This window comes from Archocentrus centrarchus, chromosome 17 (assembly GCF_007364275.1).
Source record: "Archocentrus centrarchus isolate MPI-CPG fArcCen1 chromosome 17, fArcCen1, whole genome shotgun sequence".
NCBI lineage: Eukaryota > Metazoa > Chordata > Actinopteri > Cichliformes > Cichlidae > Archocentrus > Archocentrus centrarchus.
In genome coordinates, this window is record NC_044362.1 from 33891541 (window position 1) to 33916825 (window position 25285).

General features: G+C 45.1%; 1 protein-coding gene across 1 annotated transcript; it reads right to left on the reverse strand.

Annotated features, from left to right (window-relative positions):
* Window positions 1-667: 667 nt before the first annotated feature.
* vcpip1 (valosin containing protein (p97)/p47 complex interacting protein 1) lies at window positions 668-16746 on the reverse strand. Its single transcript, XM_030752089.1, has 3 exons — window positions 14100-16746; window positions 9451-9537; window positions 668-7411 (listed from the first exon to the last, which is right to left on the reverse strand). Exons 1-3 carry the CDS (start codon window positions 16744-16746, stop codon window positions 6615-6617), a joined length of 3531 nt encoding a protein of 1176 aa, XP_030607949.1. The 3' UTR covers window positions 668-6614.
* Window positions 16747-25285: the final 8539 nt, after the last annotated feature.

Sequence of the window (25285 nt, forward strand, 5' to 3'; positions counted from 1 at the left end):
TACTTCTGCTCTTTGGATCTTCAAATTAAGGCTGGCATCCCTTAAAACTCCTGCTGGGTATTGAAGTATTTCTCAAGGATCAGGATATAAGCTGGAACTCCCAGTATTTCAAACCTAAATCACAATAAATTTAAAAAATCTGACTTTCAACAGAGGTTCTCTGGGACTTTAAGCTCATCAATTCAGAAAAAAACGGACAAAGTTATTTTTCATCAGGTGAGTGGATTATTAGAAAACAGAAATCAAAAAGTAAAACCCAAACAAAAACTCCTGAAGTGGTTGAAAATCCTCAGTTCTGACTGTAACGAGCGCAGACCTACAGCAGCTGCATGGTGGCTGCGCTGGAGCTGAAGCTTTAAAGGTGAGCTAATAAAATACCCTCTGGTTTCATTTCACTGAGCAGCAGAAGCATCAGTCACACTTTGACTGATCAGTGTTTGCAGTTCTGCTCAGACGCACTTTAATATAAAACCTCTGCGAGCTGATTTATGTTGACTGGACGACAGAGATAAAATGATCGTTGTCTCAAACACGAACAAACACTTTAAATCGTTGGTAAAAACAGACAAACAGAAAAATCTGTGAGTGACGACAAAATACGGAAACATGTGAAGGAAGTGATTTTATTGTCGGGGTTGGAAATTCATCACACATGCAAACAGCGATGTCGAAGCCGTGTATCATCAATATTTTATTAGCAAACCAGAGAGAAGTTAACAAAAGAAGTCATTACTGCAGGAACTGAACAATCTGTGTTTCTGTACAGATCCAAATATACTACAATATATACTATTATACAGGTGGATTACAATTCATATCATTAGTACAGCAGTCACAAAGAAAACTTCAAGTCTGTCACAGCAGTGTCGTCTGATCTGAGTAAACTCTCCTTCCTCCCAATTCGTGCGGCCGTCCCGCCTCCTCTCCGCTAACATGGGCATGCTACGCTAACATTCCCGGTTTTCCCTCAAAGTGCTAAGCCGTACAATTGATCCTCTCATCGGCAAAAACAGAGGGACTGTGATTCTGAGACGGAGATTTCTGCCAAACCAGAAAACAAAAAGGCCAAAGAAAGACGTGAAAACACAAAGACTGAACTTCAAATAAACAACAGTGTGAGCGAAAACAACACAGGTTAAAGCAAAAGAACCTACATGTGAAACAGTCTGTGCAGTTTAAGGCCTGACGACTTCATTCAAAAGCAACTTATGGAGAGATGTGGAGAAACATCTGTTGGCAACAAAGCACGAGTGTAAACTGCCTCCTGTCTGTGTGTTTGTGGGAAACATGTTTGCCTTTTTAGAAGTGGAGCTACAACCACACGTTCCACACTTCATGTGGACTTAATAACTGAGCTCCAGCATCAGTGAGCTGCAGAGGTCAGAGGTCAGAGCTGGGCTCCACTGTTAATGTTAAACCAAAATGCAGTAAAAAAAAGTTCTGCACAAGCATCGAGTCAGAGGAGCACAGTGAGAAATGATCCAGTTTGTTTGAGACTTCTGGCTCGACGAATCATGAAAACAAGCTGCTGTTTTTCCTCAAATCCTCCAAAAATCAATGTGCAAAACACCAGTTTTTATTTACCAGGTTCAGAGGCCAAAAAGTCCCAACACACAAATCCTGAAACGTACTTCTTTACAGAAAACCCAACATTTTAAAAGTTTGTGGCAAAATGAAACAGCAGGTGGACAAACACTTCAGTCCTGCTGCTGCGACGGCTCACAGTTCAACACGAAGCAGGTTTCACTTCCTGTCTCTAATTTGGGTCAAACGGTGAAGATGAACCCGTGCACGTTAGCGCTACAGCAGGCTGCGGCGCTTAAACCTGAACAGCTGAGAGAAGATCCAGTTTTAACCACCAGCCAATCACAGTGTGTTTATTCAAATACTTCACTGCCAGCCAATCATATCATTTGCAAAGAACATTAATATAATTAAAACTTTTAAGACTTTATTTTGGCCCAGTTTAATTAAATATGTGATAAAACAGCTGGACTCTCAGAATAAAGCTCGAACCTCTTCTGAAGACCAAAGCTGAACAAAGGCTATGAAAACATCTGGAGACTGTGGCAGATGTTGGTTCACACGGAGCCCCGTGATGAACCTCAACTTGTTTCTGTGCCAAGCTGCACAATGTTAGTCACAGCTAGCTTTGTTAGCTGCTGTAACCCCTGCCAGCTGTTAGCATGCTGAGTCACACACACAGCACTGAAGCAGCACATACATGCAAACCCTCTCTTAACTCCTCGGTCTGTGCATTAGCACTAATGTGCAGCTCTGAGAGGCTCCGCTGCTTTGGCTTCAGTCTGCCTGCCACATGTTGAGCTCTAACATCTGGATCTGCTTCAGTTGAGCTTCATGCTGAGGGGAAAAAGTTTCCCTTCAGGAACGACACCAGGAAGAGCGAGGAGCAGACTCCGGCTGAACGCGAGTGTGTAAGCTGTGTGTGGACGCCTCCTGTTACCTCTCAAAGAGCCCCGCAGTAACACAAACTAAGCTCAGCATCTCACAAAAGTAAGCTACAAATATCAGGAACTATGGAAAGTTCACACGTGCTGCTCATGATTTATAACTAACCCAGACGTCCACTCTGAGTGCAGATACTGACTCTGTGTGAACAGGGAAAGCATTTCAAATGTGTTCAGCAAACGCGTTCAGTGGACCCACAAACCTGCTCCTGCCAACACAGACCAAAGAAAACAGCAGCTGCATAAAGAGCTTCACACATTAATGATTTCATTCAGTGGTTTTCAAACCGTGGGTGGGGTACAGGAGTGGAGGTCCAGGGGTAAAATACAGTCAGAGTAAACTGGATGAGATTTTTTTTTAATAGAGGAAATAAAAATTCAGCTTTGATCCTTATTTTTTTTGACACTTCCTGATAAAAACTTTTGGCTTCTGAAGTGGACAAAAAAAAAACTACACAAAAGACCAGGCATCAGCCCACAGACCCACAAATACAAACAGAGACGAAGATGAGACCGTCCACATACTTTTGGGCAGCCAGTGCAGGGCTGAAGGCTCTTTGAGGACTTTTCTTCAAACACACTTTCATGTAATTCTGACAAAAACAGCAGCTTACTGTATGATCCATACAGAGCAAGCTTGGACATCAGTCCACATGAGAAGAAGCCCTCGCTGAGGGAGCTTGGACTCTGACCTGGAGGATGTTCTGAAAGCATCAAATAAACCCGATTTGATGCTTTTGCCTCCTGCAGCGTTCGGCTGCTGAACTAAAGAGGAGCAGATGAAGCTACAGGCACAAAGAAATCCTGAACCCGGCTCCTTTTATCAGGCATTAAAAACACCGGAGGAAGATCTCTGTGCAACGTTAATCTCTCAGTTTGAGTGTGTGATGTCAGAGATGCACTGATTACTGTCTGAACATGAAAGCAGCTGATGCTCAGCGATGTCAGAGGTCGCTGGGTCTCTGCTGGCTCCCATCAGTCTTCCTCACATCCGGGATCCAAGTTCACAATTTTGTACGAGTGGATTTTGTACTTGTTCATTCAGAGAGGAAGAGGAGCTGAAAAATGGTAAAATATTATTCCCAAAAGATGGAATTTTTTTAAGAATTCAAATGTTTTTAAACAATTTTCACAATCAGTGCATCTCTGTGAGAGCTTCATTGCCAGCGGGGACACCTGGTGGTGAGTCTGTAAATCACAGTCACTAACGTGTAGGTAGTGTTTAGTCTCGGAAGTTCAGTTGGGATTTTTGCATAGGACAGAAGCACAGGGAGCCACTGAGGAGGCTCTTTGAGCAAATATTAGATCGACAGTGAATTTAAACTCAAGTGAAAACATGAAGCTGGTTTTTCTCTGAGTTCTGCTTTGGAAAAGAGAAAACATAGAAGTGAAAACCGAAGCACGAACCAACAGGATGAAGGCTGAGCTGCAGAGCACAGAGGACCTCCTGAATGGAGCTTTAGGTTTTCCCCTTTTCATGTCTTTCCTCATCCAACACAAAAACAGGTGTAATATCTGAATAAAATCTCAAACAATCCATAAAATAACCTGTGGGTTGTTAATCACGTCAGCTTTCTGACCTTTGATATTAACCAACCTGATGAGCTTTTTCTATATGTGGAATAACTTGTTGCTCCACCAGGAGGAGCCGCTCACTGTAACCTGCACCACCTTCACAGCTCAGCAAGTTTCCCTTCAGATCTTCTAAAACTCCTACAAGTGAAATATCTTGATTTCGTTGACGACTCCCAGAAGGCTTCAGCTGCGCTCTCGTGGCTAAGACTCATGGGAAAGGTAGTTGTTGAGGATAAAATAACAGTCCTGTGCAGAGTTAGTTTACAGTGTTTTCAGATAAACTGAGATGAAAGAGAAGCTTTGAGCTCCAGGACATTAATAACTGCTGCACGTTCATGATGGCGCCCCCTGCAGGTAACGTGCTATAATTTCTCTTCTTCCCACTGCCCTCAAGTTTCTCTTCAAATCTCAAATGGACAATAAAATTTAAAGTTAAATTGATGCTGAGAGAACTCATTAATCCTTCACTGACAAAAAATGGAAACTGTCTGAGTTTAATCCAAAATCTTTGGGGATTCTGGGGACTTTAATTAAAAATGTTCAATAACTGCATTTCTCCAACACATCTTTGGCATTTTATTGCTACAAAATTTACACAGACCCTCAAATTTCTGTTTAGGGATAAAAAAAAAAAATGTCAAAGAATGCCGTTTTGTCAAACCTTCATTTACATACAAGGAGTCCACTAAGATTTGTGGGGGGGGTCATGGAAGGAGTAAGGTGGGGTGATCACTCCTACAGCTGCATTTTAACCCAAACTATGATCTTTTAAGTAACCCAACCAAGCAGCAACAAGCCAACAAAAACTGCAGTTCCTCTAACGGCCACACGGGGCAGGCTCCAAAGTGAGTCTGCCCCCTCAGTCTCCCAGGTTACCACAAACATGTTTACAGCCCGCTGCTAAGAAATGGTTTTGGTCTCTGTAGACAGTTTTGTCCATCTTTCTGTACATGATGTTAATTTTTGTATAACTCATCCATTTTTATGTAAGGCTTAAAATTTACAGTCTGTTAGAGGCGTGGCCTCTTTGACTGACAGGTGGATGGTGACCCAGGGAGCTGTAGATGCTCACTACACCTCTGTAGGATTCACCTCAGCCAATCAGGACCTCTCGACTGTGTTTGTGCTGTTGGTACCTTTTTATGAACTTACGTGACAAATTATGGCTAAACTGTCGACTCAGTCAGAGCTCGTTCTACTATTTTATTGGTCTGTTCCTGTTCTGTGGGCTGCACATGTACAGTTTATGGACGCAGCTCTCTGTCCAGGCTGCCTGTTGTTAGGTAGAAACCTCTCATTCAAATATGGACACTTCATATTCAACAAAAAAACAACAACAAAACACAAAGTACAAGGCCGTCTCTTCTATACAATCAATTCACCTACAGAGCAAAGGAAAAGTAAAGTAAACTCAGGTGAGAAAATAAAATTAATCAGCAAATGATGAAAACTGAAACCAAGGCAGAACACATAGAGGTCCAAACTGCTTCCAACCGGCCGCCACACGTCACTTTGTGGGTCTCTAAAACAGCGTGTGTTCAATACGGCCACAACCATCAAGGCACAGTTACCAAGAGACACGCTGTTACTGATGCTGAGGCGCAGGTGGCATCAGATATAATTAGGTGACGTCTCCGGTGAAAAACTGCTGTAAATTTTTAGATACGACAAACTGAAACTGCAGTTACTTCTCTTGCCTGTAGGTGGTGCAGGTGCTTCATTTCTACTGATTCTTTTTAGCACATAAACCTTTAGTTGGTGACTGTTAGAGCGGAAAAAAGTAAAATAAATAAATGTCATTAAGGAGGAGTCAAACAATCGAGCAAACAGAGCAGAGCTCTCCCTGCAGGTCTCAGACAGACGGATGGCGGAAAAGCGCATTTTGAAGGCGTTGATGCGTACGGAGGCCGGTGCACTTTTCAGAGCGTGCACTTTGACGGAAGCATGTTTGCAGCTCTCCTCCTTGCGGCAGATTAAGACTCAGGATTTCTTCTTCTATCTACAGGAATGCGTCTCACTGATTTTTCCTCCTCGGAGATCCGTGCGTGTTCACATCGAGAGGATTAGACGTCTGCAGGTGGGAACCACAGGTCTAAAGATACAATCCGTCACTTCAGGGATGACTCTGCGATATATTGTAAGACAGTTGTTCACGATACATCATCAACTTAGGAGAAAAGCTTACTCTGGATCAATGTGGGGATCAATCATTTGCTGTATTTATTAATTAATTAATTAATGTGCTCAAGTTTCACAGAGTGGTGCTGACAGATGAGACTAAAGTGGATATAGTGTAGACACACACAGCGACAGCTTCTGCAACACATCTGTGAACCTGGTGTGAGAATCAATGATATATCGCAGACAGTGTGTCACAATACATCGCCCCATCGACGGCTGTCCCACCTGGAGTTCGCAGCGGCGAGGACGGTCGGCCCGCTCTTTAGTCATGCAGTAAAGACAACGCAACACGATGAAGACCAAAGCTTGAGGATCCGACCTGAGGTGTTATGACCCACAGATGCCGGTCAGGCGGGTGCGGGGGTGGGGCGGTGCTGGGCTCAGGCGTGATCAGGAGTGATCCATGGGTTCGGTGGCATTGCTCTGCCCGGCGTCCTGACTGTCCATCTCCTCCGGTTCCTCCACCTTCTCGTCAGGTTTGCTGGCTGCCGTCGTCCCTGCTGCAGCCGGCGGTTTGTGGTCGGCCGTAGACGTCGGCTGGTCCCCGCCCGTCTGGGTCCCGCCTGTCGGCTCCTGGCTGGCCCTTCCCCCTGAGGCGGTGGCGACGCTCTGCTGCTCTTTCAGGTGCCGCTCCATGGAGGCCTGGATGGACGAGACCATTTCCTGCAGCTTCCTCCTCTGCTGTTCCATTAGGCTGGGGTCGAGCCCGCGACCATCCTTCATAGTGACAAAGCCCGGAGCCATGCGGACCAGCTCCCTGGTGGTGTCCTCGGGGATGTCCGACAGGTCTGGCGGTCCTCGGGAAACACTGGCGCTCAGGTCCACGCCGCTGCTGTGCTGGCGTGTGATAGGGCGGTGTTCTGGAGGCGAGGAGCCCCCGGCGCTACCCAGAGAGTGGCCTTTTCCCTGAAAGGCGGTGACACTCTGCAGCTGCTCCTTTTTACGAACCACACCGCCGCTGCCCAGCCTCAGCACACCATGGGAGGGACTGCCCTCTCTGCTGCCCCTGGTGGACGCCTCAGAGCGCAGCTGCACCAGTGCCTCCTTCACCAGCTCCTCCACGTCAGGACCGACGGGGAAGTGACCAGCAGCGTCCACGCAGAGCTCCAAACGCTCCTCTGCTGCGTTATAAACAAAGGTTTTCCCCGTCAGGTGAGGGAGCGTGCAGTGCTTCCCGTCCATCAGGCCTGAAAGAGAGGATGACGGAAAACTGATCAGGATATAATTTCTAGCTTCATATTTTATTCTTTGACTTTATTATCTGAAACAAGCCGTTCCAGCCCACATTCCCTTTAAGCACACCCTCTTCTGATTGGCTGTCCATCACAAACAAAGGTTTTAAACAGTAAGTAGGAGGAGTTTCTCTTCTCATAGCCAGAGATAATTTATGAGGAGGAGAATCCTGAATAGAAGAGTCAGATGCTCGATGCCATCTCACAGAATCAGATGAGCAGGAACATCTCCTCTTACAGCATCTCAGATCCAGCAGAGCTTCATGTGTGTGAAGCTTTTCACTCACAAGGACTTTGTTGTTGACCTGATTATTATTATTATTTGATTATTATTAGGGACACCTGCCTCTGTAACAGTGTATATATGAAAGGACAGTGGGTCCACTTCAATAACACGTCTCCAGCTGCTGTCCTCCCTCAGGTGAGATGGACCAAATAAAGTGACAAAGGCTCACGGGTTTGTTTTTATTTATGCTCTGTCAGCTGCAGAGCACCACAGAGCAACAGTCTGAGGATCTGATAACAGGAAACATGAAGTCACCAAAAAGGATCTTCTATTATTAGTTTTAGAGTTTGCAATAACAGACAATAAACAATATTATAGATAAAAACAGATCCTTTAATCCCATTAGTCTGCTTTCAGAGATTTATGAAGTGTGTATGTGGGGATCACATAAATATATGTATTTTAATCCCATAAAAAGACAAAAATACTAAATTTAATCCCTGATATAGATCTTTGTCTGTGCTGCAGAGCTGCAGAGTTCAGCACACATCAGTAAACCACTCTGTCACACTGATATGTTTCTTTATTAAAAATCTGAGCCCCATCATCTAATCCAAACCATCTCAGAACTCGTTTTCTTCTCTGGGACGGAGTTCCTGTAAGGCACGTGCTGCAGAACCGGAATAAAAAACTATTTTTGGACACACACCCAGCACCAAAGCTAAAAGCAGGGATGCACTGATTGTGCGTTCTGGCTCATTTTGTTTCTGTTCCTGTTTCTTTCCCTGTTTGCTTCACAGTAACAAAAAAAACCCAAACTTTTAAAGTCTTGCACATCTTTGTTGTACAATTTTCAAACATTTTTCCTGCACAAAAGTGATTCAACACAACAAATTCACTGCTGAACCTCACAAACATCAGTCAGTTGCACCAACATATCATATTTGGCTGATATATGAATCATCCTTTGCTAAAACACTAAGTCAGAAAGCTGCCTCTGTGTTTACTGAGTAAAAAAGTTCCTTTTATTCTGTCGTCTGTCCTGATGACAGGAAAGCAGTTTTTGGCTTACAGATTATGGCAGAAAGCTGCTGCATTAAATCTGATGTGCAGAAATATAACTTCAGTTTTATAGACTGCAAAAACTATTGCAGCAATATTCCTGCAGCTGTACTGTGTCTCAACTGCTGGTGATGCTAAAGCAGAAGCTCTGACAGCCTGGATAGTATATAAAGCAAACTGCTGTTCAGTGTTTATCAGCGCCGAGCACGGAGTCACTGGATCACTGAGGCTGCATTAATCAGGAGAAACTTTGAGCATCAGACATTTCAGTTCCTGCACTCTGCTGAATTTTACTGCTTCACTTTATGATACGGTGAGGCTCTCGTGCATTCTGCACTGCCTAAAAATTATTTTAGCACCTTTTTTCATTTAATACAATCACTGCTGAGTTACCACATGTATGGACATGTTTTACTCTGCTGAGCAGAGCGAGTACCGAGCTGAGGACTGAGATCGGGCTGCCCTGTCAGAGGCACTCTTCCCTCACTGAGTGATGTTAAAACATTTTTCTAAATCAATCCTCTGCTTCCTTCATGTTTTTCAAATCTGCACCTATGGCTCCAAATCCAGCTCAACAAGCTCAGGTTCACTTGTGATGACAGAGTGATGCAGACGCACAAGTCAAACAACCTCACCTGCTCTATGATGCACACTTTACAGGGACTCCCTGCAGGAATACAAATCGAGCTCAGAGGACCGAACTTACCCATGTCTTTCTTAACGATGTTGTAGAAGACGCCGCCCTGCTGGAATAAGTGAGGCAGCTTCTTGGCGTACGACCAAACATCCTCACCTGGAACAAAGACAAGAAAGATCCGACAAATGAGCCGAGGTTCTAACACGAGGTCAAGAACGTTTCTGTGTGAACACAGAGAACAGCCTGTAGCAGCTCAATTTGAATGAATTTGAATTGAATTTATGACCACAGAAGAGAACCAGGGTGGACTGAATTTAAAGTACATACTGCCAAAAGTATCCCCCCCCCATCCAAATCACTGAATCCAGGTGTTCCAGTCACTTTGATGGCCACAGGTGTATAAACCAGCACCTAGGCACGTAGACTGCTTCTACAAACATCAGTGAAACATCACTCTCAGCTTACATTTCCTCACTACTAAATATTCCACAGTCAGCTGTTAGTGGGATTATAACAAAGTGGAAGTGACTGGGAACGACAGCAGCTCAGCCATGAAGTGGTAGGCCACAGAAAATCACAGAGTGGGGTCAGTGGATGCTGAGGGTCATAGTGCACAGAGGTCACCAACTTTCTGCAGAGTCAGTCACTACAGACCTCCAACCTTCATGTGACCTTCAGATCAGCTCAAGAACAGTGAGAGCTTCATGAATGGGTTTCCATGGCAGCTGCATCCAAGCCTTCCATCACCAAGTTCAATGCAGAGTGTTGATGCAGTGGTGTAAAGTGTTGATGCAGTGGTGTAAAGCACGCCGCCACTGGACTCTAGAGCAGTGGAGACGTGTTCTCTGGAGGGATGAATCACACTTCTCCATCTGCCAATCTGAGGGAGGAGTCTGGGTTTGGTGGTCGCCAGGGGAACGGTACCTGTCTGACTGCATTGTGTAAAGTTTGGTGGAGGGGGGGTTATGGTGTGGGGGTGTTTTTCAGGAGTTGGGCTCGGCCCCTTAGTTCCAGTGAAAGGAACTCTTAATGCTTCAGCATACCAAGACATTTGGGACAGTTTGATGCTCCAACTCTGTGGGAACAGTTTGGGGATGGCCCCTTCCTGCTCCAACATGGCTGCACACCAGTGCACAAAGCAGCTCCATAAAGACATGGATGAGCCAGTTTGGTGTGGAAGAACTTGACTGGCCTGCACAGAGTCCTGACCTCAGCCTGATAGAACACCTTTGGGATGGATTAGAGTGGAGACTGTGAGCCAGGCCTTCTCTCCAACATCAGTGTCTGACCTCACAGATGAGCTTCTGGAAGAATGGTCAGAAATTCCCATAAACACTCCTAAACCTGTGGAAAGACTTCCCAGAAGAGCTGAAGCTGTTATAGCTGCAGAGGGTGGGCCCACATCATATTAAAGCCTCTGGATTAAGGACGATGTTACTCAGGTTCATGTGTGTGTGAATACTGTTGGCAGTTTGGTGCCTAACTTAAAGAAAAGGTTCCGGTGTGAAAGCTGCTGAGACCACAGCTTTGGAACAAGAGCGGTCACAGCAGCACAGAAATAAACAAACCACAAATTTGAATGTAAGACACAAAAATGGAAACACACTTCATGCTACTCACAACTCTTCATTGTGTCTCTTACAGTGAGTGAAAACACAAAACTGAAAGTGTATGGGTGTGATGAGATCAGGGTCACCACCAACTAAAAACAGCAGACGTGATGGGTGAAGACAAGAAACAGTCATTTATAGACCTGCTGTGGGTCCACTGTGGGTTGTGTTACACTTTTAAAGCTCACACCAGATGAAACTTAGTGAACAAGTTTTAGAGCTGAATTTTTTAAAACTTTGAATAAAGCTAATAAACCCAGGCTGCCTCTCTTTTTTTTTTTTTAGAAACATTCACATCTTTATATTTTACATTTTATCTACATTTATAGTTTCTTTATTCTGAGACGCACCATACTGAGCATCACTGCACTTTAGCAATAAAGAATAAGCTGCTTCGTATTGTCTGAATCGCTAACCACACAAAAAACCATCCTGAGCTTCAAGTTTTTAATATATTTGAATATTTTTAATGAATCCATCAGATCTAATTCTTTGTTATCTCTGCTCTGATCTTAGAAACGTGTCCCTTCTTTTGAACAATAAGCCTGAGCCGAGCTAACACTAACAGTTGCTTCTATTAAAAAATCATCACAGTCATTAAAGTGTTCTGCTGAGAAACCTAAATGATCCATTCATTATTCAAACGGTTAGTGATGATAGTGAACGGAGACTAAACTGACGGAAGTAAAAATATAAACGCTGCTTAATAACAAAATAAGTTAAACAAGTTTACAAAACTAATAAATAAAAAATAAAATGTTGACTTTTGGTCTTAATTTGGTCAAATCTGTCATCACAGCCAGCCGGAGGAACATTTGGTGCTTCTGTTTGCTGAGACTGAGACGTCTACACGACTGTGTTAAAGGTTTAAAACACCAAAAATCATAAAAACTAAACTGAAACTAAACATTTCTAAACAATAAAAATCTGAAGTGAAACAAGCAAATCCTCCCTGCTGAAACTAAACTAAGAAGAAAGCTTTTAAATGACATAAAATCTGGTTTAAGTTCATTTTCTGTTGCAGAAACAAACTACTGTAAATAAATGAAGATTATAAAAACATATTAATGTGTTTATTCTGCTGTAGACCCGTCAGTAAAACAGGCACTCCCTGATGTACAGGTTAAAGTGCACGATGATGCGTTTCCTTTTGTTTGTGTGTTTACATGTACAGCGTTATGTTACAGCTCTGCTACACTCAGTGATGAACACACAGTCAGCTGTGTGAACTCTGAGCTCCGGTTTGGAGCTGCTGGCTGATGAGCGGATGCTTTGTTTGATCTCGGACGGGCGGGGATTATTGACCGCGAGCTCGGAGCTGACAGGAAGTGCAGCGTCAGGCCTGCGGAGCGCCCGAAGCGCCGCTGAAACCTTCCTGAATGGCACACGCTGTGTGTGTGTGTGTGTGTGTGTCACATGGCCCAATCTGTTTATCTGAACGCAACTGTGACCTCTGACCTGATTGGCGGGTGAGACGGGGAGGGCGCGAGATGCCTGAGTCAGCACATTCACTCACACACACTCACACACGTCTTTCTGGTAGTGTTCGTGGCAGCTGATCAGAAACCTGGGAGCTCAGCTGCTGAGAGCAAACTGCAGTTTGTTGTTCACTCGCCTGCTTTAGCCAATCAGAAACCAGCAGGCATGTGTGCTGCACACCTGGAGCTGTACTTTATATTCTCTCTCACACACACACACACACACACACACACACACACACACACACACACACACACTTATTTCAGCTCACTGTGCAGTGTTAAACTAAGCAAGGAGCAGCATCCATACACCACGACCCAGAACCATCACATTCAATTAGCACACACAGAAAAGATCCTCATGCTGGAGAAGCTGGAACAGGAACGTTTAAATTTTCCTGGGTAAATTAGGATCATCCTGATTGATTATTAATCAGGAAATTAAACTGAGTATGATATTAGCATGAAAATCATCTGCAAACACACAGTCAGCTCCTGAAGTCAGGCCAATGATTCTGTTATACAGTGTGAGGAGATCTGCCTGTAACAAACATAAAATATATGAATATCAGTTTTAAAGAGATCATCGACAGGAGGTCACATGTGGAATGAGTTCAATCATTACCTTTGAATAATTAGTGACTAAAAACTGAAGTTTGAAGCTGAAGCAGCAACATCTCTCATGTGAGAGGAAATGTTCTCATTTCCACAGCAGGGTTTTTCCTGCCTATATTAAAAACGTGGCACCAGTCAAACAGGTTCTGGAAAATAACTGTGGCAGAAAATCAAAAATGGGTTTAATCTGGCTCAAACGTAAAGATATTTTTGTTTATAAAACGGCCAAAAATAAAGACTTGTGTCGAGTCGGGGAACACAGACCCCTGTACATTAAATTTTTTAATTAGGTCTCCTCGATCCTTTGTGCTGGTTTGGATATTTACCTGTTAATGTTTGTATTTTCTCTCGGCTTTATTGTTATAATAATATCAGAGATATTTTTGATTAAAGGAAAGAAAGTAAGAGCAGTCATCTGGCTGGATTTTTCCTGATGACTCGCAGCGTGAGTTTTAGTTTCTGTCTTCAGGACAAAGGTTCAAGTACAGAACATGAAATAAAAATAGTTTCTGCTTCATTCAGATCAACAAGCTTTTAAATCTTAGATCAAATGTGTCAAAATCAAAGCCTGGGGCCTTTGGAAAATTTAATCCAGCACGCATTTCACTTTATAAGGCAGACGATTTCAGCAGAGGCCAGCGTCTCTGTTACCATGAGACCGTTTTCTTAAAGAAAACTAGTTTCTCTGTTTTGATGTTTGAATCCACACACCAGCAGAGACGTGCAGCCAGAGAATGGAGGCTTCAGAAGCCTCTGAACTGAAAAGAGGCTGCAGCTACAGCACAATAACGTTCCTGCAGTGAAATCTCAAAGTGACAAATCTGTAAAAGCACATTATTTTCATAAGGCCGTACGTACAGGTGAGCTCTACGATCAAAGATTGTTTACTTCGCTTTACATCAGGATGGATCTGAATCTATTAAATATCACAAACCATCAGTGACTGTCATAATCAGTATTGCTTCAGGGTTAATAAACATGGCAGCCTACATGTGACCCTTTCGTGTTTTCTTACCCATCAAGGTTGCTAGGAGACAAAGGGAGGACATCTCAAGGTCGATGCTGTCCTGGAGTTCACGGCTGCTCATTCTGCCAGGAGTCACCGCATCCTCGCTCTTCACTGAATGCAGGGCGGAGTGTGAGCTGGAGGCTCGCGGGATGGAGGGCGCGGGGCTCTTGTCCTCGGGGCCCTTCAGGATCTCCATGGTCACCCTGTCGCCGTGCTGCAGCACCACTGGCTCGTTTTCCTCACCATCCTTTGGTGGTACCAACTCTTTAGGCGGGAAGCCGTAGCGGATGCACTGCTGCGCTGGCGGCACGCCAAACTGGTTGCTGATGCTCCTCTGCAGCTCAGAGAAGGTCGTGTGGGCCTGCAGAGTCAGCATGGCCTGCCTGCCGTCGCTGGTGGTCACACGAATCTTCTTCTCCTTATTGGACGAGGGGGAGGAGGACTTGGTAGGTGTGGCTGGAGCTGAAGAGGAGGAGGTTTCTGGAGAGCCTCCAGGCGAAGACGTCCGGCCGTGGCCTTTCTGCTCCTGCTTCAGTTTGTCAGTCCGACGCTTTTGGGTGACAAAGGCCTGCTCGCTGATGCTCTGTTGGATGCTGCGCTCTGCTCGGCTCATTGTCAACTCCTCCTTGTGCAGTGTCTTTGCTTTCTGACCAGTCAGGATGATCTTTGTGGGCGGCTGGGGTTCTGCCGGCTGCTGAGCCTCTGTGGCATCAGTGAGGCGCTGGACATGAGCCCCGTCGATGGACACGGGGTTGTATTCGTCCGGGTTCTTCTTGGCCGTGTGATGAAGGATGGTGTTAACCACTTTCTGCACCAGGATCTCACTGCCAAACTCACCTGGGAAGTGCTTGGTGACGAGCTTCATGGCCACGTCGTACACGTTGCTATTCAAAGATGTGTCAGTCTCATACTGGAACCAGTATACAGTCTCTCGCACCACCCGACCCCCCCACTCCAGCGTGATGGGGAAGGCCTCGGGGAGGTTGTCATACTCCTTCCCCTCCCAGTAGTGCTTGAAGCCACACCCACACTTTCCTCCCTGGGAGCGGGTGTTGGTTCTGTCCCCATCCAGGTAAACCACAGAACCGTTTCCACGGATGTGGCGGACGGATGTGCCATGACACCAGTTGCAGGTGTTGAGGGAGCTCAGTTTGTAGTCTGGGATGAGGATGTCCCTCTGGGGGTCATAAGAGCAGACCACACTGTTGAGGGGGAAGCTGTAGTTCTTATCTGGCCGTAGCTGGCCGTGTGTAGATTTGGCTAAGTTGTAGAGCTTTCCGCCGGGAACCAGCCACTCCTGCGGGATGTGGAGCTCAGACAGGGCGCCGCAGATCAGGCAGCGATGCAGCCGATTTTCCATAACTGACTTCTTTGCCGCCTCGGTCACTTCCTCGGGCTGGATGCCAATCACACCAGTCCTCCTGTAGACATACTGGTGCACGTCGGCCACCAGTGACGGGTGGATGCTGTGCTTCTCCATGAACACCTCCTCCATGGCATTGACCAGCCTCATCAGATATTTATCCTGCAGACTGCGATCTCCACCGATCACGCAGCTCCCATCCGGTTCTAGCTTGATATATTTCTTGATGAGCTCCTGAGGGACACCCCAGGCCTTTGGCAGCAGGGGGGGCGGCAGCTTTGGCAGCACTGTGTTCTTGATTCCCACCAGAGGGATGTAGTGGTTCCTGCTGGAGCTGCTCCAGGCAATGCAGATGGGTTTGTTGAGCTTCCCGTCTTTCCCTTTGCACTGCTCCTCTGGCACCAGTCCGGGCAGGAATGTGGCAGAATAGTCCCCAGAGCTCCTCATCCCACTCAGGGAGTCCAGGAGAATTATGGGTCGGTGGAGGACATTGGCTAAGCCGAATATGTGGATGTTGCGTAGCCCAAGCGGCACACCTTCCGGTGGGATGAAAAGGGGGTCACACTCATTGATGATGTCCTCCCACTCTGCAGCATCTATAAAGTCCTGAAAGAGTGCCTTATAGCGGTCCAGGTTTTGCTTGAAGTTCTGCTTGAGATTTTCTCTGAGGGCATGCCAGAACAGTTCTCTGCCCACCAGAGCTCTGGACACGGCGTGGACCAGGCAGTGCCCGTCTCCATCCACGTGGACCGGGATGAGACACTCTCTGTTACCGTTGGCTTTCTTCACCTCCTCCAGAGTGTCGTGGAGGTATATGAGGCTCCCTGACCTATCTTTGCCGTAGCCTATAGTGGAAACATGGTCTGGCTCTATGAGAAAAGCTCTGTCCCCCAGGATGGAACAGTCAAACATCTCCCCTTGGTTCATCTCCCTCAGCAGCTTGGCTTTGCCGGTTTGTTTATCCATGCCATACCTGGTGAGGACGGGCGACAGCAGCTTGCAGTGGTAATTAGAAAGCCCCATTACCTTCACCAGCTCGGTCCCCTTCTTCGGGGCCCCGGTGACGCCGAGCAGGGCGTTTCTGAGCAGATTGTGAAGCACGACATCGGGGTCGGTGACTTCCTCGACGTTCAGCAGGTTCTTCTGCTCGTGGCGCTGGCCGCACTCGGTGCACTCGATGCTAACGGAGCCGTAAGCGGGGAAGAAAAGCCTCGCCTGACATTTCGGGTCTGGGCAGGTACCAGACAAAATACGCTTGTCTTTTTTCTTCGAGCTCTGCAGCAGCGACATTTTGGCTGAAAAAAGGCTGACGCTGTGTGTCAGCTTCACAAAACCATGATATTCACACTCCGGCGACGCTGTCAGGCGAGCTTTGGCTCCGCTAACGGCAGTTATTTGCCAAAATAACACAAGAACAACACGGAAGCGGCTGTTTTTTCCTTTAGCAGTTCGCCGTTGCTAAACGTACATACGTGATGACGTCGGTATTGGGATTTGTAGTTTTTTTCTTTTTAATTATTTTAAACATTTACGTACCGGAATGAGAATGACTACATTTTGTCTTTTCCTTGTTCCAACATTAGTTGAAAAGTTTAAAAACTAAAACAGTAAAACACACGTGTCTGGTTAAGTCGTTTAAATTAGCAGCCACAAACGTGGGTTAACTGCATTTACCAGAATACAACGCGCCACAGCGACGTTTGTTGTGTAAGGAAGTCAATTCGGCACAATCATGTCAGTTTGGGCTGACTGAGTTTGGTTTTCTTCACGTAGCTTATAGTTTTGGTCCCAATAAAAATGCATTCAAATATAATCTCACTTATGTCCTCACATGGCTTTGTTGTGCGGCGCGGTTTGTACGATTTGGGGTTCAAAAGCATCAGAATCTGGTTTTGTAGACACTGGCCACAGCCGTTTACCGGTTAGCTTAGCTGTTAGCCTTGGTGGATCATTAGCAGGGTGCCGAACCCGGCTCGCACTGAATATGTGTCATTCTTTTAAATGTCGTTGCTGTAACCAGCGATCACTGGATCAGGGACGCACAGAGAAACATGACGTCGCTAACTTCAGAAATCTGTGGATTTCAACTTCCTCCGCCGTCAGTTCACAGGACAGAGAGCGACACTAAAGGCTTTGCACACATTTTAGGCGAGTTGTGATCAATACTTCTTAATTTGATGCATAAAAATGCACTTTATGTCAGGACTATTTTAGGGGGATGAACACAGGCTGCTGCTGCCACCTGGTGTGACTCTCCGGCAGCTGACTGAGGGAGCATGATGACACGATGGTTTTGGACCAGGGACAGAGAAGGTCCCTCTGAACGCTGACGGGGCGAAACAGCGTACTGCTTGTAATGATTAAAAAGCTTACAGTAAGCTTATTGTTTCAGTGTGTTAAGTGTAAGTTACTAAAATGCTGGTGGATGGTTAAAAAATCAGAATATATGAAATATATCAGACTTTATAGCACTTGTGCGTGCAGCAGTGAGAGCGGCTGATATCGAGAATGGTTTCACTAACTACACACTAACAGCTGGAACAGCACTTGATTCTTTTCAGGAAAGCCAAAACAAGCTAAAAGATCTTATTACTGTGATGCTGATCTTTGCCTGTTCTCTGTAAAAGGTGGATGGGCTGAGCGGGCGTCACAGGTGAACCACCTTTGGACAAACTGCTGTCAGTGGAGGGAAGCAAATATTGAAGAGCTTATTTACTGTGATAAATGTTAATAAATCTTCCCAGTGTGACGTATTTCTGTCTGTCTTTCATCTTTCTGTGTGTTCTGCTGTACAGTTTCATGTGACCTGCTCGGGGACTACTAATGTAAATAACAGTTTACTTAATATATTTTTATACTGAGGTCCAGTATGTGCTGTTCTTGTTAAATAACCAAACCATGTAAACACTCACCTGAGCCCCTCTAGAGCAAATAAAACAGGAACCACAGCCCTGTGATTTGCTGTAGTAGCTGCATTAGTATCTGTAGTATTATAAAACCCACAGAAATGTGCTGTATTAGTTGCTAGTGTTACACTTAACTTGGTGTACCATCACATTTACCCTCTGAATATTATTTCTGTCGTCCCCATTAAGCTGCTGTCTCTGTGTGGTTCATCCCAAGTGTTGATTGGCTGCGGCAGCTCACCTGCATGCACACAAATCCAGAGGTGTTGTAACTACAGAGGGATAAAGAGCCGTACAGATATGAGAAAGAGCTGTTGTTGAAGCAGACAGGCTTTGTTTGGGTCTCTCCTCCATCGGGGCAGCATGGTGCTGCAGTGGTTAGCACTGCTGTCTCACAGGGAGAAGGTTCCTGGTTTGAACTCCAGCTGGAACCTTTCTGTGTGGAGTTTGCATGTTCTCCCTGTGCATGCCTGGTCTTCCTCAGACAGTCCAAAAACGTGCATGTTCGGGTAATCGATGATTCTAAATTGGTGATAGTTGAGAAGTAGATGAAGTGCGGTATGAATGTGACTTAAAGCACTTTGAATGGCCAGTAAGAATAGAAAAATTTAATGCGAAATATTACATTAGTACAGGCCTTTTTCTCTCATCGGGCTTTTGCAGCTTTGTTTCTTATTGAGTTGGGAGTTACCAGCAGTGCTGCTTTCTGTCTTGGTGTTGGGTTCGTTTACTAATATTAGTTTAGGGAGCATTAAGCTGAAAAAAAGGAGGCTTTCTGGGCTTGGTCGCTCCTGAAGCAGCAGACAGGTATGAGAGGGCTAAAGGAGCTGGCTCGGGTCTGGAAGCAGTTTGGGGGGACCACGGAGGAGGACTTTCAGCAGGCTTCAAAGAAGTTCTGGCACAGAGCCTCAGGAAAGGAAAGCAGGGCTTGGCTCAGGCCATGTTCAGTCAGAGAGGAGAACCACTGACCCAGACTGGGGACGTTGTTGCTGGAAAGAGCACTTTGAAGAACTCCTAAATCAGTCCAAAATGTCCTCTGTAAAGGAGGCAGAGCCTGAAACTGAGGGGAAGTCTCACTAATTACACTGGCAGAGGTCGCGGGGGTAGTTGAGGAGCTCCCTGGTGGCAAGGTACCTGATTTGGATGAGATTTGCCCTGAGGTGCTAAAGGCTCTGGACACTGTGGGACTATCTTGGTTGACAGTCCTCTTTAATGTGTTAAATGTGGGATTGGCCACAAGGGGAAACTGTGCCTGTGGAGTGGCAGACCGGGATGGTGGTTCCCATTTTTAAAAAGGCTGATCAGAGGGTGTGTTCCAATTACTGGGGTATGACACTGCTTAGCCTCTCAGGGAACCTCTAGTCCAAGGTGCTGCAAAGGAAGGAGTAATGTGGCCATCCTGGCTGTGGAACAGTGACCAGACCTTCAGCCTTGCAGGCCTTGGAGAAAGCTTATGACTGGTTTGCCCGGAGGCACCTGTGGGATTATGGGGATCTAGGCTTGCTGCTACAGGCCATCAGGTCCTTGTGTAGCCAAAGTGAGACCTGTGTCTGTATCCTTGGCACAAAGTCAAGCACATTTACAGTGGGTGTTGGACTCTACCAGGGTCATCCATAATCTCTCATCTTTTTCTAGATTTTCATTGACAGGATCTCAAGGTGTGCTCAGGGTGAGGAAGGTATCTGCTTTGGGAACCTCAGAATAGCATCCCTGCTTTTTGTTGATGTGGTTCAGAGCTTGACCTCCAGCATGGACTGGAGAGGTTTGCTGTGTGAAATGGCTGGGATAAGAGTCAGCACCTCCAAGTTTTAAGTCCATGGTCCTTTGCCAGAAAACAGTAGGATGCTCCCTCTGGGTTGGGGGTGAGAAGCTGCCTCAAGCAAAGGAGGACATGTATCTGGGATCTTATTCACGGGTGATGGGAAGGTGGAGTGCAAGTTGGACCAGTGAATTGGTGCTGCTTCAGCAGAGTCAGAGGATGTCCCAGCCCTCAGCTACGGTCATCAAATCTGGGTAATGACTGAAAGAGCAAAGTCACAAATACAAGCAGCAGAATGAGTTTCCTCTGCAGGCGGCTGGGTGCAGCCTTAGAGAAGGTTAGGTGAGGAGCTCAGGCATCCAGAGGGGTCTCAGAGTAGAGGCGCTGCTCCTGCATGTTGAAAGGAGCCAGCTGAGGTTCTTCAGGCATCTGGTTAGTATGCTTCCTGAGTGCCTCCCCTTTTCCAGCAGCACACCCTCACCCCCTCACTACACCCTCACCCCTTCACTACACCCTCACCCCCTCACTAACTGCTGTAAACTAACACAAAAATAACAAATACCAACACAGAGCACCGTCATCAGCAGAGACATGTTACAAACTCTGAACATGTTTCATGTGTGTGTTTTTATTGGGCAGCTCAGTCAGCTTCATGATTTGGCTCCCTGTGACCCAAAGTTCAGCAGATCCTTTATTTACAATTAACTGAATACCAGCAGCAGGCTTCATAACAACTTCACAGACTGCATGTGGCTGTGGGGAAGTTAACACAGCTCCAGTGTTCTCAGGAATGCCCTTTGATTGAAAGATCTTAGTTCTTTTGAATAACCACATGATGGCAGCCTTCTCCTTTTCATTTTCAATTTCAGGCAAGCAGCAAACAGAAATCCACAAAACTTGTGACAATATGTTTGTTTCAGATCAGCCGCAGAGACCTTATTCCCACAAAACCTTCATGCACTGTGGTGAGAAAGAAAGGAGACAAACATGGAAACAGCATCAGAGACGTTAAAGCAACAAAGGAGACGCTGCGGTTTTTAAATCTGTCGTGGTTTTATTTTTTATTTTTCAGAAAGCACAAAGTCACAGAAAAGACCGTTTCCAAAGGCAGTATTTACAGAAGTTACAGATCAAACTGATCAAACTATTAACTCTAACATAATAATAATAAAAATATCCATGACCTGCTTTGTTTTTATGTTTTGAATTAACAAAACAAAAGAACTGTTGGAGATGATAAAAGCCGATGTCAGAGGAAATTAATATGAACTTCAGCCCAAATATTCACACTGCACATCACCTTTAAACAGCTGAAGGATGAATTTACAGACAAATACAAACTAAATATCAGAGAACTACGACAGTTCTTGACCATCATTAAAGGCTTTATAATGGAGCACAGTTGGACTCACTGTCACTCTGCTGAAACATTAAGTCTAATCTCTGTGGCAGGTTTTTAAATGATAAACACTGTTTTCACCTTCAGTCACACAGAAGCTCGTCTGAGCGTCACCGCGGCTGACGGGGGTTATTATTTATTTATTTTTTATTTTTTTACATATATGCAACAATAAAAAAAGTTTGACTGATTTGGCGCTAAAGAAAAACTTCAGTATTAAGTGTGAGGGTTGATGGGAGCGTTGAGGACCTGTTAGAAACTATGTGGCCCTCAAAATATAAAATGCTACTCTGGTTATTTTTAAATATTTTAGATGGAAGTTTTGCACATCAAACTTTTAAAACAGTCTTAACTGTCGACCTCGGTGGCTTGTGGGGAATCTGAGGAACAGGAGGATCTAATGTTTAACAGAAAGACTGAAGCAGGTTTGGAAAAAAACAACACAAAGGTATAATACGCCCCTCTAAATGTGTCAAACGTGTCCACAGCAGGGGCCGACGGGAGCTTTGAGGAGCCGTTAGAAAGCACGTGGCCCTCGTCTGATCTCACAGCTCGTCCTCGTTTGGCCTCAGCTGCATCAGAGCGCCACTTCTCCCCAGGTTCACCAGAGGAAACACCACTGCACACAATGCTTTTCCTCCCAGCTGCTGCTCTGTGCTGTCTGTGTTCAGGTGAGTGTTTGCAGCCAATCAGGAGCCAACAAACTCAACCTGGAACAAACACTGTCACACTGACCTTCATCTATCTGTCTGTGTCTCTGCAGCACTGCTTACCATGGCAGCAGAACAGCTGATTCAGGATCAGAAATCCCAGTCCAGGAGAGTCGATGAAACAGTGCCCATACTGTGCACAAGCACTGACCAGTGTGACACCAACTTTATTTACTGGTACATGAAGAAAGACACAACAGCATTTACAGCGATTCTACGTTATGATCGTACCGGTGAAAAAAAAACAATAGCTTTCACTCATCCTCTAAAAGAGAGTTTTTCAGCCATGAGGAGGGAAAATGGTGGTGAGCTGGTGATCAGCAAATGTAGTCGCGATCATTCAGCCACCTACTACTGCTCCTGTGAGAAGAGAGCTTCCCACAGTGAGCAGGGATCCCTGCAGCCTGAACAAAAACCAGCAGAGGAACAGACATCAAACTGTTCATGTCAGGAAGAGAGCAGCAAACCACAGCCCTGCTTCACATTTCACCTCCGCCTCAGACAGAGTAACAAAGATACAGAAACGAGGGCAAATAAAATCCTGCTCTGACCTTTACAGGAAAATCATTCCAGAAACCTCCGACCTCTGACCGTCACCGGTTTCTGTGAGATGGGTCATTTTTTTCATGTAGAAAAGTTCAATTTCATCCAGCACTTAAAAGCAATCAAACGCAAACCTCTCACATCTGACACAGAGAGACAGACAACCATTCACACTTATGGTTAATTTCAAATCACCAGTTGACCTAACCCCACTAACTGCATGTCTTTGGGCTGTGGGAGGAAACCGGAGTACCCGGAGCAAACCCAACATGCAAACATGCAGAAAGGCTGCAGGGGATTCAAACCTGGGACCTTTTTGCTGTGAGGCAGCGGTGCTGCCCAGGACTTCTTTTCCTCCTTTAAATTGCAGCTGAATTTCAAACTAAATATTTGCAGGTTTTGACTTTATCAGTAAAAAGGAAAAATAAAAACATTCATTCTAAACTCTCCAGGCCCTCTGATCCATGTCTCATTCAAAGGGACTCATGTTTGCACAGCTATGGTCAATTATCTATTTTCCCACACAGTGTGGTGTTCTCTTTGTTCACTGTTTTCACACAAATCAGGTTAAAAGAAAGAGAAAAACATTCCCAGTATCAGGATCATCCCAGTAACTTGTAAAAAATTCTAAATTTGGAGCAGAAAGGAACCAAATTCTTATTTTATTTGAAATTAAACTAAGACTTTCCCATCTCATAAAGTGGAAGACCAGGTAATTCACAGAGCAGCTTACAGTAATCTTATTATATAACTTATAATAGGAATAAGTCTCTGCAACACTGCCACTGCATAAATGTGCTGTTCTATGCTGATGACAGTGTTTAATATACAGACGGTGACTCAGTCAGAAATCATGTTCACAGATGTGATGCTGCAATTAGGCTTATTAATATTATTTTTATGTACATATATTCACATTATTTCATGTTATTGTAATGGAATGATTGCAAAAACATAATATTGGCTGCAAACTTACATTTAGTTCAGTTGAACTCGTACAGTTACTGTAGCTGATGTCATCTGACAAATTCAGCTTTTATTCCAGGCCAACATAAAAGTTATGATAATGCTGTGAGAGCTTGTTAGTGTCACCATATGATACTGATAAAAGATCAATAAATTAAAAGGGACTGTTACACTATGCATTAAAACATCTGGGAAAGACAGTAGATATAAAACAACAGCTGAGCCATTTTTAGACTTTTTAACTGGAAATGTTGCAGATTATCCCTTTAAAACTGGCAGCAGCAGCAGGAGGTTTGGAGCAACTTACTATTACTGTTTTTACACACATGCAATGACAGCAAAAATAAATTAATACATAAAATAAAAATTAAAAAACATTTGTAAATGATATTTAAAAAAAACATGAGTAATAAAAAAGCAGAAGGACGAAAATGAAACGCAAAACCAACAAAACTCCAGCTTTAAAATAAGAAGAGCAGCTCTGTTTGAGCTGAAAACCAGAGAGAAAAAAGAGGCAGCGTGGGGGCAGAGTGTGACACAGAGGCACGATGGCCTCCTTTAAAGCTAATCTGCCCACAGCAGGGGCTGATGGGAGCTTTGAGGAGCCGTTAGAAAGCACGTGGCCCTCGTCTGATCTGGCAGCTCGTCCTCGTTTGGCCTCAGCTGCATCAGAGCGCCACTTCTCCCCAGGTTCACCAGAGGAAACACCACTGCACACAATGCTTTTCCTCCCAGCTGCTGCTCTGTGCTGTCTGTGTTCAGGTGAGTGTTTGCAGCCAATCAGGAGCCAACAAACTCAACCTGGAACAAACACTGTCACACTGACCTTCATCTATCTGTCTGTGTCTCTGCAGCACTGCTTACCATGGCAGCACAGCTGATTCAGGATGATTTAGCATCAACAAAGAAAGCTGGTGAAGCTGCATCCATAAAGTGCAGAGGCTTCGAACCATGTGACAACAGTCTTGTGTACTGGTACATAAGAAAAGATGCAGGAACATTTGCAGTGATTCTGCGCTACGATCGCAGTGAAAAAAAAGTCTCAAAGTTCAGTCATCCTCTGAAAGAGACGTTTTCAGCTATGAGCGACAGGGAGGACGTCGCACTCTTGATCAACAAATGCAGTGTCGAGCATTCAGCCACCTACTACTGTGTGTGCAACAAAGAGGCCTCCCACAGTGAGCGATGATCCCTGCAGCCTGAACAAAAACCAGCACATGAACAGATGTGCCTGTGGCAGGAAGAGAGCAGCAGACCACAGAAACTCCCAAAGCCTTCAGCATGTTTCTCCTCTGTTAGGTGGACATGTTTTATTCAATATGCTCTAAAGATTCACAGCTTCTCCAGATTAATTTCCTTCATCTTTCACATCATAACACAGAAAGTCTTCAGTGTAGATTTACAAATAAAAGAGCAGCAATGAAATATGTAAGTTCAGAAATGTGTGCCTGTTGCCTCCAAAATATGTTTTGGTTGTTTTGACTTCTTTAAGACGTCTGAAATCATGTGTGCAGATTTATTTCTTATTTATTTATTTACCACGACA